A 13,169-nucleotide genomic window follows, 5' to 3' on the forward strand; every position below is an offset into this window, starting at 1 on the left:
TTGAGGTATTAATTGTCTATTAGGTATCGATGAATTCATAAATAATTATGAATTATAAAATATTATCAAAAAAATTAAGGGAAACCTTTGTGGACATGTAGAGAACATGCAGAACTCCAGACAAACAGTGTACCTTGCTCAGGTTCAGTAAGAATTAAGCATTTAAAATGAAAGTTTGACTTTTTAATAATAAGATTATTTTTTATGAAGATTTCGATAGTAGAAGGCAATAACGCTAGTATTAAAGTAGCAGTTGCACACGTTCTGCTTCATTACCTGAATCAGGTGTGCTCGGAGGAAGAACATTTGGACTGGAAATTACAGTGCAGATTATAGAACCTAATTTAAGTGCGTTGTATTTAGTTTTGGGTTGTTTAATTATTTTTTTATTGTGTTATTACTATTCTTTACTATTCACCTCATTTTAAACTCATCAGATTCCTTCCTGAGACCTTCCATGCATTTTTTTATTTTTTATTTTTTTTTACTCCTTAGACTAATTCCTGTTGGATTATCCAACGAAATAAGAGATAATAAAATTCTGATTTCTGGTAGTATGCAGCGAAACGACGACCTGATTTTAAAAGCAAGACAATACTGTTGTCTTGAAAGAAAAACCTGAATGAGAAACTTAATGAGGTCATGGGGTGAGATAGTGAAACAAAAAAGATTTATGTGAAAAGAAAATAACGGCATGTGACTGAAAGAGAGTAAGAGGAACAGGAAATGGTCTGTGATTGTTTTCTCTGAATTTGAGAGCGCTGAGAGTTCACCCTTAGCATGATGATATATGTTGTATACTTACAGCCTTTCACCAGCTATGACTTGAGTAATCACCCTATCCCACACCCTCTTTAAGCATTTCGTCTGCATTTTCTAGAGGGATTGGCACACAGTAGCCCACTCCCTTCCGTTACGTTTGTGATTAGGTTTGGCGCCGTTTTTGCTTCCCTGCTGATTGCTGGATGTTCCTTTTACTGTATATCGATGTGTAACTTTCATTATACTCTTTTTCCCTGCATCCTCTTAGTCTGTGTCCTATTTAGTTTGGGTTAACATACTGTAAATCTGTCAGGTTTCAGATTCAGAAATGTCTGTGATTTATATACAGTACATCATAGATCTGAGATTTTTCACCTGAATGGCATGTGTTGTACTCTGTAAATCTTAGTTGTTTTCTTTACTTAGTTGAGGGTTTGAAGTCTCCTGCATCTGATGCTGTTAAAACTAGGCCACGTGGTCTGGGCTCCAACTCTAACTAATAGAAAGCAGATAGAAACTCAACATGGGATCAATACTGAGGGCCTGAACATGAGAGACACAATAACCAGATTCCCTTTTTTTATACAACCAATGTCTATAGTAGACTTACTCTCATGTATATTTAATTAAAATTAATCTTTAATCTTAATTTCAAAATACCATGAAAGCCTAAAACAGTGAATTTGATTTACTAATAATTTTTTATATAAATTTTGTGTTTCTTATTGGGGAAGTGTACACACTAAGGAAGTTGATGTGTTTAAAAAAAGAAAGATTAGTGTGTGTGAGTGGGTGTGGGGGTTGTGTGTGTTTAGAGCTAAATGCCTTGTGGTATATAGCAGTGGTTCTCTGCACCTGCCCAGCACATGTTTTTTCAGCTCCCGGGACACCTGTCAGCTAATTAATAGCCTTTTCTGAATTAAATTATGTCTGACATGGCTGAGAAAACACACAGGTTGTCCTTAAAATTCTGTCTCTTGGCATAGTTTGCTGTTGTTCACACACTGACATCAGATCAGTTATCACAGTTATTACTGGCAGATATTAAAAGAGACCTTTGTCTCAGGTAAGTCATTGCTATAGAGTTACAGAAAACCTAAACTACATTAACAAACTATTTGTTAGACATACATTAAATTTATTATTTTGGAAACAAACAAACTAGAAGAATATTAGAGAATATGAAGTTAATTCCATAAATCTCTTGTGTCTATAAGGCAGGCGATCTTGTGACAAAGCCCACATAAACAGTTTGTTAGGTATGGCAGAGATATAAAACTACAAAGAGTCAGTGCCTAGTGTTTGGACTTCATCTACATACTTTTATACTAATAAACATGATGCATGTCCACATCTTTGGGCAAACACAGTCAAAACATTCCCTGGTGTGAAGGCTCTCCACTTCTACATTTGCGATGATTCAGTTCAGTTCATGCACAAACTTGGTTGTTACTACTGGCATCATGAGAAAACCTCAAATCCCCGTGTTTGTGTGAGCAAATGGAGAAGTGTCACTGGTCTAACAGAAAACCTGTGTTAGTACTTGACATGCAGAAGTAGTTAAACAGTGGCGACCTGTCAAAACCAACATCCACTGCACTCCTCTTTGAAGTTGTTTTTATTAAATAAATTCCCAGGTGGCACTGACTAGAGTGACATAAGGACAAACATATTTAAGAAGTACTTTGCACTTTAAAGCTCTAATCAGTCACTCAATATTTACACAAATGCATGCATACTGTCTATCATTTTGATTTGAGGTTTCAGTAATCCTACCAAAAATATCCTTCCTGACTGGATTTACTTTCAAGTAAAGTATTTACCATCGCCCACTGAAATATGAGTAGCAATTTAAGCATAAGACCTTTTCCAGGTCACTAATTATAATGAAATGGTTGTAATATATTAAACAGCTTTTCCTTGGGGCAAAAATATATTTATGGTTGTTTCAGTAGATTTGTTGCGAGTTTTGCCCTAGAGGTAACAGCGTCTTTTGTTTGGACATGATCCAGACCTCCTGGTCAGAACCCCAAAGTGGCAAAATGCGCTCCCAAGGATCCTGTTATTCATAAAGTCCAAATGACTTTCAGCTCATTTTTGCTTTAAATATGTTTGAAAATCCTTCAGAATTAAAGCATACTATTATCTTTATTTACTGTATATCCTGACATTTGCTTTGTGTACTGCTTTTTGAGCGATGGTGGGATTTGTGACTTAGATCTGAACCTGAGTTCTAATAGATTCTAACATTTTTTTTTTACTAAATCAGTAATTTGGTGGTCATGGAGTTTAAACCTGGGACCTTCTGAACTGTAGTCCAATGCTTAACCACTGATCTACCCCTGAACTTCAGTAAAATGATTATCCTATTTCATATACGAAGAGTAAAAAAAACAAAAACAAAAGGTGTAGTTCAACCAAAACTTTAATTGAGGACTTTTTATCATATAATGAGAACTAAATGCAATCATTTAGTCAGTATGGATGTAAATAAGGGGATATTTGTTTTATTGTTGAAACAAACCTTTGCTACCCATAGAGCTTTCCTTTAAAACCCCATGCCTTTCATCACACATAGCTTTTTTTGGCCCTAATTACACCTCTAATCTTTCTCTATGTGCCCATATTCTGGCAGGAGCAGATGTAGACAGACTGTGTTTCAAGTGTGCATTTGAGATAGCAGCTCTGGCTATCAGTGCAGATGTCAGTGAAGTGGGCTATTTCAGCTCCATCACAGTGTACAGTGCAAGTCTCAACACATAGGATCCACTACAGACCTGGGCACACTAGCAGTTCTTCATATGTATTTAAAAAAATACCAACTTTCCCCTGTGGTTTTAGACTATAATGAGTTGCAGCACCTTACCTTCTTTAGTCTCCTTAGTTATGCTCTGACAGATGTTCTACTTTACAACTCTTATCACTCAGAAGTTTTATTAGAATAATCACTGGGATTTAGCATCCAGCACTGGTAAGACACAGAGCACGCCCCAAATCAGATGCAGTCATTCTAAAAAAAAATAACTGTCTGTAGAGGGCAACATGGTGGCACAACAAGTAACATTGCTGTCGCATAGCTCCTTGGTTCCCATTTCAGTGCTGACTTCAGGGTACAACTATGTGTCTAGTAGGGTGTCTTTGGGTTATCTGGTTTTCTTCCACCTACTAAAAACATATAGTGTATTGGTGATTCTAAATGGCTTTAGCTATTAAAGTTTGTGCATAGTGTGTTCCAAAGGCCTAAAATCCCAAGGGTGTATTCCACAAAGTATTGCCTTACACAAAGTATTCCTGGGAGTGTGTCCGGGTCTACCATGACCTAGACAAAAAGGCATGAATGAAAGAATAAATTAAATGGTATTACTAAAGACTTGCATTGAGATAATACTTGCCGAAACTTAGCACTCGTTTAAATGACAAAAATGGATATAAGGTTTCATTGTGTTTTGTTCAAAATCATTTCATTGGTCATGACAGTGACTTGTGTTTAGCTATCTCACCAAAGTAAGCGGACATTAGTTTGGCCTGTGACTAAGTTGGTTGCTGATGATAAGCTGCAAGTGGACACTCTAAAACTTTTTCCAGTCCTCTGTATATATACATATATACACACACACACACTTGTAATAAGAATATTTAACCCCTAAAGAGTTTTAAGGATTTATAAATTTAAAAAAATTTATCCTAAATTAAATCCATCCTTTGGATGACTTCTTAATGAGTTTAGTGATACATAAAATCAACACAGAAAATGTGTTGAAGGAAAAAAAAATAAAATAAAATATATATATATATATATATATATATATATATATATATATATATTTTTTTTTTTTTATTTTTTTATTTTTTTTTTATATATGTTACAGTACATTATATATAGGTATATATATATAATGTACTGTAACATATAGAATCTTAAAACTCTACTCTGATATGGCTACAACAGACAGTAGGCAATATTGTTATCTTAGTATCATAATGTTCTATCAGGATTAGAAATAAATGAGGTAATACTAGGTCACTTTTTTGCAAGTCACAACAAGAAAAGGGTAATGGCACAGCTTCTATGTTGTGTTTTAAAAATTAACCAAAACAATATGCTAGTGTGAATAAAGCTCAACCACCCACAATATGATTAGAGCTTGGAAATAGCAACTTTCCATGTGGTTCACTCTTGGACGGTGTTGCATGGCCACACAGCGCATAAGCAGTGTAGGTGGATATTGCCATCTAGTGTTTATACAGTATGTATTAAATCAGAATAATAACAGTAATATAGCCATGTACCAACAGTGATTAACTATAAGATAGATATTTAGATAATTAAAATTACAAAAAGCATAATTATGTAATTTATATATACTACAAAATGTTTAGTATATTTAAGTACAACTTTTAATTATGGCAGCCATTCCATTCCAGTGTGTGTTGAATTCCAACACAAGCACACCTTATTCTGCTTTACAAGTCACTGATAAGATGATTACTTAAAGCAAATATTTTTAATCATTTAATAAGGAGGATATTAAAAACACTGCTGTGATTACCACTTTCTTCTTGCAGTGTGACCAGCTGGATTTAAAAAAAAATAGCCATTGACCCTGACAAAAGAGTCAAAAAAGAAAAGTTTTAAGTGAGGAGAAGAAGAGGTAATTCTGCCTTTACTGGCACTGGGATACAGTGAGCATCAGGTTGTTTATGTCCTTAAACTTTCAAAGACTGCAGTCCACAAGGACAAGGTCAAGTAGCAGACATTGGGGGCACAAAGCTACATACAGAGGGTGAATGTTTGAGGAATTGGACTGTAGATAAATGGAGAAAAGTCATCTTTTCTGATGAGTCCATTTTTCAGCTTTGGACATTAACTGGTTATTTTACAGTTATGTAAATATGGAGGAGGATAAATAATGATCTGGGGAACTTCAGCAAGGTTGGACTGGGGCAGATTTGTAATGTGAAGGATGCATGGATCAAGTCACATACAAGGATAACCTGGAAGAACCTTTGCTGTTCTGACTATGTTCCTCAAGTCTGAGGATTGGTTTTTCCAATAGGACAATGCTCTTTACCACTCAGCCAGGTCAATGAAAGTGTGGATGAAAGACAGCCAGATAAAAACCCTATAATGGCCAGCCCAATTTTCAGATCTTAAACCCACTGAAAACTTTTGTAATCCAATCAAGAAAGATGGTCACAAGCCATCAAATAAAACTGAGCGGCTTGAATTTTTGCCCTAAGAGTGGCATAAAGTTATCCAACAGCAATGTGCAAGACGGGTGGAGAGCATGCTGTGAGTGAAAATCAGGGTCATTGCACTAAATACAAGTAAATATAAACTCGTTTTCTTTGTGGTATGCACGATAACTGTGACGCAGTCTTTGAAAACTCAAAGTCATTTTTTTTTATTTATGTCTATGCATCATATCATACTATATCTTTTTATGTATCAAAGAATGACTCATAAAAAAAATACTTGAGCTGGGTTTTCACAGACTGGGTTACAAACAGTCTAAAATATAGTGCTGTGGTCTGCTGGGGGAGCAGATTCAGTGCCAGGGATGCAGGCAAAATAAATAAAATCATCTGCAAGGCTAAACACATAATTGGACACAAATTTGACAGGTTGGAGACGGTGAGAGAAAACAGATCACTGAACAAACTCCTAGAAAAAATCCTGGAAAATCCATCTTACATCCTAAAATCCCACTACATGATCTCATACAGAGGCAGCACAAAGAATGGTTCAGGAAATCATTCCTACCATTCGCCATTGCACTGTACAATACCTCACCTTTATGTAACAGATGACAATAATGACAATATTCAGTGTTACGTCATGCAAACATACATACACTGTGTATCTATTTATCTATCTATCTAAAAAGTAATATTTTCATTTGGAACTCTCGAGAACTTTGCCAGTGTTATGTAAAAGTTTATAAATTAAAACAAAAAAAAAATTCCTTTCATTTTACTAAAACATGCACCTATAAAATTATATACATAATCACTTTTGTGGTGTTGTAATATTTATTTCATTATCCTCCGAAAATTCAAGATACAGGTTCATAGCCTATTTTCTCTTTCTACTGATAAGGTGAGCCCTTTTTATCCATAACAATTACCAGTATAATTTATAACTGCACTTGCCTTTGAATATATTCTATCTTATTTTCCTTCACATGACTGATTTATATTTTTATCCCGGCTTGCTGTGTTTATATATATATTTTTCTTTTTTTATGTCTGCATTCTAAGTACTTAAACCTTAGTGTAATGTCATTCTTTGCCTTAATTATAGGGCCAGCCTGGTCCTCTTGGCCCTCAGGGTCCTTCTGGGCCCCTAGGACGTGCAGGTGAACCTGGCCTGCAAGGTTTTAAGGGAGAGAAGGGTGACTCAGGGGGAAAAGGCATTACAGGCCCTAAAGGATCTCAGGTGGGTATAACATTAGCCTGCTTAATATAATATAATTTAAAATGATTAAAACCTTTAATTAATTTTTAATTATTAATGTTGTTGGTGAAGTAAAAATGTGTTAGCTAACAAATAAGTTCATCCCACTGCATATTTTTTGTTTTTGAAGGGACTGATAGGAAGTCCAGGTTTTCCGGGAGCTAATGGTATTCCAGTAAGTCATAAGCACACAAGTGCGCACACACACACACACACACACACACACACACATTTTTGGGTGATTGTCACATTTAAACCATCCCCGATTACTTTACCACATGTTACATTCTAAACAAAATGTCTTACATTACAGATGTGTATCACATTTTGACCTTAACCTCTCATCTATGCAGGGTCACCCAGGGCAGCAAGGTTCTCGAGGAAAACCTGGTGCTGATGGCTGTAATGGAACTCGGGGAGATCCTGGAAACCCTGGCATCGATGGATTTAGTGGTTCTCCTGGAGAAAATGTACACAGATTGCATTAATTTTGGCTAGAACGAACAGTGTCAGATGTCAATTAATCATGACTGAATTTTTATTTGGTATTTGACAACCTTATATAATCGTCTCTATCTTTATTCCTATTTCTCTTTTCAATTCCTCCACAGGGATGGCCAGGCAGGAAGGGTGAGAAAGGGGATCCTCTAGAGATTAGCATTTACATGGAGAGATTTCGGGTAAGAGTTATCTGTATACGGCAATATGATATGATTTTTTTAATTTAGTCAAAGACAGGAGAAATGTTTAGGAATAAAAAGCGCTAATATAAATCACTGCTGTACATACTAATATTAATTGATTTGACAAGCTGCTCTCTATACTAATATATTAGTATTTGCAATAAAATGTTTTTTTATTTTGTTATCTTTTTTGTGTTTATGTTTTTGTGTTTATGTTTTTTTACTTTCTTTATACTTTAGGGTGATCGAGGAGTTTCAGGATTTATAGGACCTGTGGTAAGTTAAACATCACCTAACCTTTTCAAAAGGTTATACTCAGAGGTACTGTTCAGAGTTATTGTTAAATGCTTCTTTATTATTATTATTATTTTTTGTTAAACATAGGGCCCTCCTGGAAGCAGAGGGTATCCAGGCCGACCAGGTGTCACTGGTGCCCAGGTGAGTTTGTAGTATTAATTATTTCATTTACACTTTTAGATACTGTACATGTATTGTATCCAAACTGTCCATTTCTTTTACTCCTCTCCACTCTAGGGCGAAAAGGGTTATAGAGGACCTCCAGGACCAAAGGTAGCCTATAGACACTAAAATATTCTGATTCATAACTTGCTTTAACTTCTGTAAGATATTAGTACTAATTCTTGGTTATATTTATGCAGGGCAATCCAACTACAGTCTACAAAGGAGAAAAAGGACAGCGGGTAATATGAACATATCTCCACTGCCCTCTAGACCCTAAGGGTATGATTTGGATCAGGAAGTTAGGTGATTATTTTAACCACTGGAACTGCAATACTTATTTTAACCACAGGGGGATGTTGGAGCTCCAGGGCCATCAGGAAAGTTAACTGATGAGTTAAAAGACCTCATTCCGGTCAGTCATGTGTCTAAAAATAATTTTTAAAATAGCGTTTAATACTACTAAAACCTGTGGTTTATGGTGCGTTATATAACCGTGTATTAAATAATTACTCATTTGTTCATTCAAAGGGTCCTAATGGCGAGAAAGGCGAGAAAGGTTTACCAGGTGATTTGGTAAGTCACATCAGTGTTTCATTATTAATGAGTTCACTTGGACATTCCTTTTCTCTAATTCTCTAAACTGAAACAAAACCCAAAAAGTCATGCAGTGGTCTTACTTGTCATGCTTATGTCTGGTACTCAATAACTATCCATTATCATTAAAATAATACCTTTCGCAAACTTAAAACTGATTTTGCATAACCATCATTACATTTCTGTATTTCTAAAAAGTAGTACTTGTAAGATCATCTGAGCTAAAATATTCTTGTTTTGCTGTCATTGTCCCGTGCTTTTGTAGAAAATATAATTTTAGAAGAATTGGTGGGATGATTCATATGTGGATTTATGCACATAAAGTAATTATGTATTTAGTATATGTATATAATTATTGTGTTTTGTAAAATGTCCATAATTAATATACTGTGAATGCTTTCCTTTCAGTATAGCTTCCACATTGTAGTTACAGTTATAAGCAATTGAATAGGTTTAAGTGTATGATAATCAGTTCATAGATTTATAAAAATACCAAAAAATAACTCATTGGTATATTCTATTGTTTATTTTTATTAATACAGTATTATTCAGTATTACAAGTGTCTTTAGTGGTTTAATATCAGTAGGTTTAAAGCATAGTAACAAGCTTAATAATTATCAGCTTCAAAAGAATTTATATACATACAATGATTAGCCGTGACCTTATAAGCAGTACTATTAAAACCACCCAGGTTTTAGTTTCCCCTTTATGTCATCAAAACAGCTCTGACTCCTCGGGACATGGCTCCACAAGACCTCTGCAGGTGTGCAGTGGTATCTTGCACCACAACATTAGCAGCACATCTTGTAAATGCTATAAGTTGCAAGACAGAGCATCGTATGGATGCGCAATTGGATTAAATCTGGAGAATTTGGAGTCCAGATCAACAAACCTGAGCTCTTTGCCTGCTAAACTCCATACACAGCAAATTGTAATTCACGTAATTCAATAAGGTTCTGATTTTGTGGGATCGGACCACACAAAGTTTTCGTCGCTCAGGCACAGGTGAGCCCTGGGTGCCCATGATCTTGTCACCAGTTTAATGGTATATAATTATTAAGAAATGTTATTACAGTTTTTCTCAGTCGCTTTGGTGCGTTTCTCAGAACACTATTAACATTTGCACAGCAGTTAGTGCATTTCTCAAAACAATTAGTGCAAACTGCAAAACCTAGTGGATAGCCTGCAAAAGCACGTCACATGCTCAAAATTGATAATCCATTCCTCAAAAGCAAGTATTCATGTCAATGAAACTGTCAGTACCATCAAAATGAAAAGTCTTGACACCATCTTTATGAACAAGATAGTCAAATGGCTTTGTCATGTTTTCACTATGACAGTTTATAATTTCAGTGTTTTCCATTGCAAAAATATTTGGTGACACCTGAAAATGCTCAAGACAGCACTATGCCCTACTTGTACAGCCATTTGAAATGTGCAGTAAAGTTACTGTAGATGTTATGGGAGTTTGGGGAGTAACTGAGACACTGAATAAGTACGTTTTACATTTTTACTGTATAGAAGTGTTTGTAATTCTACAGCATTGTGCAAAAGAAAAATATGCTACAGTCACTTGTTTACTGTAGAATACATGTAAACATAAAATCACCCTTTTGGTAGAGCTGTGCACAAATGTGAACAATATACAGTACATGTAACAGTACATACAGTATTGTACAGTACTGTAACATACAGGTACAGTAAATCATTCTGGCACATCCAGACGTTCCTGTCTGTCTGGCCACATATTTTCATCTACATCCCAACGGATGTTATCCCTCGCAATGCAGCGAGGAAAGTATCTCCTAGAGTGGCGAATCCATCCTCTGCAGAACTCTGCTGTGATGTTGTCACATGCTGCATCCATGGCTGCTAGCAGGGCCATTTGCTCATGTGGATGCCGGCCATAAACTTTCCACCTCCAGGCAGAGAAACTCCTCTATTGGATTAAGGAATGGGAAATATGGAGGGAGATATTCAACCAGCATTCTTTCATGTGCTGCAAACCACTCTCTGACCAGATGGGAGTGGTGAAAACGGACATTATCCCAGACAACAACATACTTGCTGAGTTGGCCTCCACCCCTCTCATTCTCAGGGACTAGGTCCCTGTAAAGAGTGTCTAAAAATGTCAGGAGATGTTGGGTATTGTATGGACCAAGAAGGGGGATATGGGTGAGGACGCCGTTGTCTGAGATGGCTGCACACATGGTAATATTCCCTCCGCGCTGACCAGGGACTTCAGTGGTTGCTCTCTGTCCAATGCGATTTCTTCCACGCCTTCTGCCTTTGGCCAGATTGAAACCTGCCTCATCAACATATATGAATGTGTGCAGTGGTTCCCTGGCTTCCAGCTCCAGTACACGCTTTAGAGAGAGACAGAAGTGCAATTTCACAATTGTCCTGTGTACAGTAACAAACAGTAATGCATGCATTTGGTAAAACACATTGTAGAGTATGTTTTGTAGAATTGCTAGTGTACTGCATGAAACTACAAATTACTGTAAAGCAGTTTACAGTGCTGAACATAGAAGACCTGCTTTACCTTCACATACTGATGACGGATCTCCTTCACCCTTTCACTGTTTCGTTCAAATGGCACTTTATACAATTGCTTCATGCGGATTTCATTTTTTTTGAGAACTCTGTCAATTGTTGAAATTGAAACAGATTCAACATTGCCAAATACCGTGTTATTCTCTATGACAGCGCTTTGTATTTCTCTCAACTTTATTGCATTGTTTGCAATGACCATTGCACAAATGGCTTCCTCTTGCTTTGGGGTAAAAGGGGCCCTCTTCCACCTCCGCGAGGTTGTCTTTCAATCCTACGTGGTGCAGAGTAAAATTACAGTAAAATTACAAATACAGTACAGTAACATGAGATATGTATGAGATGGTACAGTACAGTACAGTAAATTACTGTATGCATACCTGTTTTCCCTACGGAATGTTTGAATGATTGAACTAACAGTAGTTCTTCCAATATTGGGTTGCACCCTTCGACCAGCCTCCTCCATGGTGAGGCCGTGATTGACAACATGGTCCACAATTGTAGCCCTAATTTCATTAGGAATTTGCCTATATCTGCCTCTTCTCCCTTTTCCCCTTCCCCTTCCTCCCCGCATCCTCACCCCTCTTCCACGATGCTGACCTTCCATTTTGTGTCACAGAAGTGTAGAAATGGTACACACTAGCTCCTGCTCAGTTCATATATGCTTGCCAATTGAGGATTCACAGGATTCATCCATGATTGACAGTGAACAAGTTGTTTGTCATTGGTTACAACTAAAATTTCAACCACCTCCTCATGAGTGACAGCTAAAATTCACCTGAGATCAATTGTTCAATTTAGGAGACATTTCCAGGAAAAAATGATAAAGAAAGGTATAGAATTTGCTTGACAGATGAGTAATATTTGACATTTGATAACTAGTTCAAAAATTTTGTGTGTAATGACTCAAGCAATGAAAGTAAGACTATTAGTTTTATTGAGGACAACTATTCAGCATCCATAAGTATAATTAATTTTGACTGACATGACATAAGCAAATGGAAATGTCAAAAAACTGTATGAAAGCAACTGATACATGTCCAAAATCATTTGCAGTTTGTTCAGAGAAAGGAGAAATTGCTACTATGATGTGCACAAATGACTAAATGTTGTGAAGGTTGAACTAATAGTTATGAGAATTTTAATTCTGATCTGAGAAACGCACCAAAGCGACTGAGAAAAACTGTAAATTGACCTGGCACTAGTATTATGGCTGACGGTACTCGTAAACCAATACTTTAAGTTCAAGTTCAAATAGGCTTTATTGTCATTACAACCATCTACAGTTAGTACACAGTGAAACGAAACAACGTTCCTCCAGGACCTAGGTGCTACATGCAACATAAATTTACAACATAAATTAACACAACATAGACACTAAACTAGCTAAACAAGAGACCCTGCAGCCTTTGATGTAGATGTCTTCAATAGAGGGAAGAGAGACCCCGATGATCTTCTCCGCTGTCCTCACTATCCGCTGTAGGGTTTTGCGGTCCGATATGGCACAATTCCCAAACCAGACAGTGATGCAGCCGCTCAGGATGCTCTTGATAGTTCCTCTATAGAAGGTGGTCAGGATCGGTGGTGGAAGCTGGGCCTTCCTCAGTCCTCTCAGAAAGAAGAGACGCTGTTGGGCTTTCTTGTGTAGGGAACTGGT

General features: G+C 36.6%; 1 protein-coding gene across 2 annotated transcripts in view; it reads left to right on the forward strand.

Annotated features, from left to right (window-relative positions):
• col4a2 (collagen, type IV, alpha 2) overlaps window positions 1-13,169 on the forward strand; it is a 71,698-nt gene that overhangs the window by 40,001 nt on the left and 18,528 nt on the right. For both annotated transcript variants that reach the window (XM_053496132.1, XM_053496133.1), the window contains exons 5-14: window positions 7,067-7,201; window positions 7,350-7,394; window positions 7,573-7,689; window positions 7,831-7,899; window positions 8,143-8,178; window positions 8,287-8,340; window positions 8,437-8,472; window positions 8,562-8,603; window positions 8,714-8,776; window positions 8,893-8,937. In XM_053496132.1, the coding sequence (XP_053352107.1) occupies window positions 7,067-7,201; window positions 7,350-7,394; window positions 7,573-7,689; window positions 7,831-7,899; window positions 8,143-8,178; window positions 8,287-8,340; window positions 8,437-8,472; window positions 8,562-8,603; window positions 8,714-8,776; window positions 8,893-8,937 (642 nt within the window). The remainder of the gene's footprint in view (window positions 1-7,066; window positions 7,202-7,349; window positions 7,395-7,572; window positions 7,690-7,830; window positions 7,900-8,142; window positions 8,179-8,286; window positions 8,341-8,436; window positions 8,473-8,561; window positions 8,604-8,713; window positions 8,777-8,892; window positions 8,938-13,169) is intronic.

This window comes from Clarias gariepinus, chromosome 5 (genome assembly GCF_024256425.1).
Source record: "Clarias gariepinus isolate MV-2021 ecotype Netherlands chromosome 5, CGAR_prim_01v2, whole genome shotgun sequence".
Taxonomy (NCBI): Eukaryota; Metazoa; Chordata; class Actinopteri; order Siluriformes; family Clariidae; genus Clarias; species Clarias gariepinus.